A 5612-nucleotide genomic window follows, 5' to 3' on the forward strand; every position below is an offset into this window, starting at 1 on the left:
GAGTTAACTCTGTCCTGGCTGAATCTAGCAGAGGCAGGTAACTCTCACACCTTCTCTGTCCCTTTCCTAGCCCTCCGTTTTCCAGTTTGGCTTTTAAAAGGAGATGGTTCCACATGGTACCCTTTCACTATTGCTGTAACTCAGGAAGAAGTGATAGGAAACTGCGCCAAGCAGCAGTTCACATTTATTGCTGTGGTTACTGACAGCTGATGAAGTTGGGAAAGCAGCACTTAAGTGGGCTTTTTGGCCCTAACTCATGGGTTGTCAGCTGTGGGCTCTGGTTAAACTTAAGAGGGCAAATAGATGCGCGATGGGGAATGTGCGGGTTCGCGCGCAGCCTGCGACGGCAGTGCAAACATTCGATCTGATGCTTTGATTAGGCGGTCGTGAAGTGCCTAAACCCTTTTTGTTTCCCTCATTTGCAGAACGGGGAGCTAATTTATGGCTGCAGAGATGACCAGGACTCTGTCTCCGACTGGAACGAGCTTGCTCGTCAATTAAAACCTTTCTTTTTCCCTTCCAATGGGCTGGTCAGCGGGCCGCACTGTACGAGGACAATTGTTAAAGAACTCATCCATGTTATCACTATGGCGCTGCTGAGTAGCACTGATGCCTGCAGGGCAGGTGACATGAAGACAGTTCCCATTTCACAAGGAAGAAGCTACTGTGAAGCAAGTGCTTTTAATAAGGAGCTAGTAAGAAACGGTAAGAAATGATTTCTTGAGCACTGTGGGTCATTAACTGCTACCGTGTGCCGATTCAGACCATCGCTGTTCAGCGCCAACATAAGAACAGAGTGGAGTGTTAGTGACGTTGTACAAGTGAGTTCTGAGCAGCTTGACTGCCAGATGGCCGGTTGTCGTACGAGCCCGTAGCGAGTACCTTCAGCACTGCACCTAGTGCCAGGGAGAGAAACGAATTCAGGAGGTGGCAGAAGAACAATGGAAGAAAACACCAGGGGTTTGGAGTAAGATGTAGAGGCTCAGGCCAGGGGTGTTGTTCTGCAGTCGGATGTATGCTCTTCCGGTGTGCACCTGGCACACTGGTGTCTGCAGTCTGAGGTGTTTTGGTTTGGGGTTTTTCCCCTGCCTGTGATTGGTCTACAGAGTATTTGGATCCGCTTTGAGAACAAGTGCAGGTAGGGGCAACGTGAAGTGGACACTCGCCCGTTTCTGCCTCATTTGAAAATACATTTTCTTCTAGGTAAACATAAATTGGAAAGCTCTGGCTTACCAAGGGGTTGTCTCCTTTATAAAACCCTTCAGGCTCAGATGCTTGACATGCTGGACATTGAAGGACTTTATCCTTTGTACAGTAGAGTTGAACAGTACCTGGAGGAGTTTCCTGAAGAGAGGTAAGACGTGGTGGCTTGTCTTTTCAGCTGTGATGAAGTGGGTATGCAGCCACAGCCGTTCGTTCTGTCGTTGCACGTAACCTTCCTTCACGGAAGGCGTATGCTGAATTTCTGCCTTGAAAAAGATGAGCTTCGTTGTGACGAGTTTTGATGTCTGTCGCTTTGACCTGCATTTTAAAATAACGATTATGGGAAGCTCACAACAGGGTAAGAGAGAAAAATGCCCCTTTTCTTAGTAGCGGAGGTTGTGTATTTCAGGGAAGATACAGCGAAAGTGGTGGTTGGTTTCTCCCACCTTCCGCACCTGCAGAGCTGGGTTATCTCAGCCACAGCCGTGTGTTTTACGCTCATCCTCACGTCTGTTGGCCCACCTGCGGCCGCCCCAGGAACGCCTGAACTTGGTGTTCAGCACATAACCCTGTGCGTGCCCGCAAGAGCTTGCAGGCGGCGTGAGTGGATAGTGGCCCTTACAGTTAGCCTGCCTTTGCGTGATGAGAATAGCGCCAAATGCCAGAGCAACCCGTGTCACAGGTGATCAGATCGCACCTGAGGCACAAGAGTGTTTACCTTACGGTATTGCCTTCCCGGTGAGGAAATCCTGGGCATTGCAAGCTGCCACGTTTGTTCCCAAAGGACGCTTTGTCAGCGCTGTAGCAAGCCTTGACCTGGATGCCTCTGACATAGTCGGGCTGTAATTCTGCCGTTGCTCACGCGGGGGCACGCTGGCTTCACTTGCCAGAGGCGTCTGCCTGTGCTCCTTCGGCTCCCCTGGGCTGCCCTTGGAGCCGAAGGTTATCTTAGGGCGGTGGGTGGGCCTTGAGCTCGCCTTAAATCACTTGCAGTGCGGCCTATTCGGGTATTTGGTCATGAAACAGTTTGAAGATGGAGTCTTGCCTGGGCGTGGGCGGTGTGTGCTGTACACCCTGCTGTGATGGGAGCAGCTTTCAGCAGTTCAGGTGTCGAGTGTGGGAAGGAAGGAGGCCAAACAGGCCGCCCCGTTGTTAGCGCACGTTGGAGCAGGGGCTTGGCCTTATCAGGAAAGAGTTGACCCCCGGTGCTTTCAGTAAGGCTGCTGGGTGGGAGCTCCTTTGAAACCCGTTTTTGCAAAAAGTGCTGGTCTTGTAGCGATAAATGGGTGGCAGTGGGTCAGGAATGATTTGTCTTAAAGAACCAAACCCAACCAACCCCTAAACAGTGCACTGTAAGCAGTACAAGTATAACAGGGCTCCTGGTATTTGACCTCGGAGTATTAACCTGTTGCCATGTTGTCGGTGTTACTGGTTTTTCTGAGTTTCTGGGCTGCTAAGAAAGATCTCAGTGAAAATCGGGAAATCATCTCGGCTGTCTGTAAATCCTCTTTCAAAATCTATTTAGAAGTACGTTACAGATAGATGGACCTTACAACGAGGCGTTTTATGAGAAGCTGCTGGATCTTTCTACCGAAGACGATGGGACGGTAGCTTTTGCGTTAACAAAGGTACTTCCCTGTGCCTGCTTAGCCTGTCGGTTGTAGTAACCTCCCGTCTAAGGGAGACGGGTGGAGCTTGTCAGCGTCACTGCTGGTGTGTCAGGGGTGCGTAGGGTTGAAGTCCTTTGTTGTGCCAGGGTGTATCTTTGTGGCAGGAGCAGTTAAACATGTTTAGCACCAGTTCTTGGGAGACATACAGCTGGTTATTTCCTTTTTGGACTGAGGAAGCATTTGCATGAACCAGTGCTGTTGTGGCCTTCGAGAGAAGTATTTGTAGGAAATAAACACAACTCCTAACACAGGATGCTGTCACACCACTTGCTCCTGTGAACCATCTGCTGCAGAGATGGATTCCAGCTTTTAAAATACCAACAGAGAAGGAGAAGGACTTGGGGGTACTGGTAGATGAAAAGCTGAACATGAGCCGGCCGTGTGCGCTGGCAGCTCAGAAAGCCAACCGTATCCTGGGCTGTATCCAGGGAAGTGTGGCCAGCAGGTCGAGGGAGGGGATTCTGCCCCTGTACTCTGCTCTCCTGAGACCCCACCTGGAGTGCTGCATCCAGCTGTGGAGCCCTCAACATCAGGAGGATATAGACTGGTTGGAGCGAGGCCCGAGGAGGCCACAAAGATGATCAGAGGGCTGGAGCACCTCTTCTATGATGAAAGGCTGCAAGAATTGGGCTTGTGCAGCCTGGAGAAGAGAAGGCTCCAGGGAAACCTCATTGCAGCCTTCCAGTACCTGAAGGGGCCTGCAAGGAAGCTGGGGGGGACTTTTTCCAAGGGCCTGTAGTGACAGGACAAGGGGGGGAATGGGTTTAAATTGAAAGCAGGGAGGGTTAGGTTAGATATCAGGAAGAAGTTCTTGACGGAGAGGGTGGTGAAACACTGGCACAGGTTGCCCAGAGAAGCTGTGGATGCCCCATCCTGGGAAGTGTCCAAGGCCAGGCTGGATTAGGCTTTGAGCAACCTGGTCTAGTGGAAGGTGTCCCTGCCCATGGCAGGGAGGTTGGAACTGGATGGGCTTTAAGGTCCCTTCCAACTCAAACCATTCTGTGAGTTTATGAACAAACTAATATAACTGAGTGCATGAACTCCTTTGGTGAAGAATAGTGTGCTTTCCTACAGCAAACACAGACCTGCTAGCTGATTCGTGTTCATTTGTGTAGGTGCAGCAGTACAGAATAGCCATGACTGCTAAAGACTGCTCCATCATGATTGCCCTGTCGCCCTGCCTACAAGACGAATGGTAAGAGCTTGTGACCCAACGCTCCTGCTCGGTTCGATGCTGAAGGTGCATCTGCACCTCGGTTCAGTCAATTCAAGTAACCACTTAAACAGTAGGCCGGGGGAGAGGGGGAGGGGAAGTGTGTCCAAATATTTGGCTGTGAACATACACTGTGGAGTTGTGATTTAAGACATTTAGGACAAATGTCTGTTTCTGAAGAGTTTTAAGTTGATACAAAGGGTTAAGGTTTTAGATTGACTCCCTTCTTGAAGTCTGAATTGGCTGCTCGTAGTAGAGGTACATGGCTTTAACTAGTTCTGCCTTGGTGCCCTCCTATGAGTTGCCTTTAGCTGCCTAATTGGAGTAAAACCAAGGCACTAATCAAGAGGTGACAGCTTTAACTGCAAGGCAGGAGGCTTTGCCAGTTGTGTCAGCGATGCTGGCTGTGTGTAGGGGAGTTGGCTCTGCCCAAGCCTTGTTCTGTTAATTTTAGAGAAGAGTTGTCTGCCTTTGCCCTGTAATTCTAGAGTAAAATGTTTGTGATGGAGATGACTTGTTCAACGGTTAAGTCCTCTGACCTTCAGCATGCTGGGACACTAGTTCTGATGCTGAGTTAGCATTACCTTGCACCCAGGTTGGAGGTGCAGTGGTTGTTTCGGCCTCGGCTAGGTGAGGTGGCCGTCGCTTCGTACGGATACCACTGAAACAGCAGACTCGCTAACTATGGACACAGCAATTGAGAGGAAGGGTTTGACTTAGGCTGGGTGGAAGATGAAAGGAAAGCGACGGCACCAGCAAGTTCACTGACTGGTTAGGCTGGAACTGTAGTTTCCGAACGGCTATGTTAGTGGAAGTTTATTTTCTTAGGCTCCCCTGAAAATGGTAAGGTGAACATTAGAGTGATTTTTGCAAGGGGCTGGGAGTACACGGATGGGAAGTGTTCGCTTCAGCAACTCAGATACGCAACGCGGTTTTGTTTTCCAGCTCGGAGCAAAGACCTGTGGTACTAACGTCCAAGTCAAGGTTCACCTTTTCAGTTTCTGTCCTGGACCTTGATCTAAAACCGTATGAAAGCATTCCCCATCAGTACAAACTGGATGGCAAGGTAGTAAACTATTATTTGAAGAATGTACAGGCCAAAGATGACCCAGTGATGTCCAACCTCTTCACGGAGAACGAAGACTGCACATTAGTCTTCCATAAAGTGTAACTGTCTCCGTAAGGCTATTTTTATTGGAACACATTAGAAAGAGAAAGATTAATGGGATACAACTATGGTAATTTTTGTTTTCTACCGTGTTAAGTGCATTTTCCAGCTGTGAATGTTCTTGCTTTACGATTTCTGATTGGTATGCCTTTTCAGAGACATGGAATAGCACTAAACCACGCGTTAGCTGTATAACCTTAATGAATGTACTTAATATGACAGAGCAGGTAACGTGCCATACCTTGGAACTAGAGGACAGATCAAATTAATACTAAAAGTCTACTTCTTAGAACTGAAAGAGCACAGAATTAAAGGTTTCCTGAAGTATTGCACTAACATAGAGAGCCTCGTTACTAAC

At 49.0% G+C, this 5612-nt stretch overlaps 1 protein-coding gene across 1 annotated transcript; it reads left to right on the forward strand.

The window, feature by feature from the left end:
- Positions 1-310: 310 nt before the first annotated feature.
- LOC104514735 (inositol-pentakisphosphate 2-kinase-like) lies at positions 311-5612 on the forward strand. The gene is made up of 6 exons (XM_010158493.1): positions 311-319; positions 426-705; positions 1204-1354; positions 2729-2831; positions 3989-4068; positions 5032-5612. The coding sequence occupies exons 1-6, from the start codon at positions 311-313 to the stop codon at positions 5255-5257; spliced, it is 849 nt and encodes a 282-aa protein (XP_010156795.1). The 3' UTR covers positions 5258-5612.

This window comes from Eurypyga helias, unplaced genomic scaffold (genome assembly GCF_000690775.1).
Source record: "Eurypyga helias isolate BGI_N326 unplaced genomic scaffold, ASM69077v1 scaffold18239, whole genome shotgun sequence".
NCBI classification, from domain to species: domain Eukaryota; kingdom Metazoa; phylum Chordata; class Aves; order Eurypygiformes; family Eurypygidae; genus Eurypyga; species Eurypyga helias.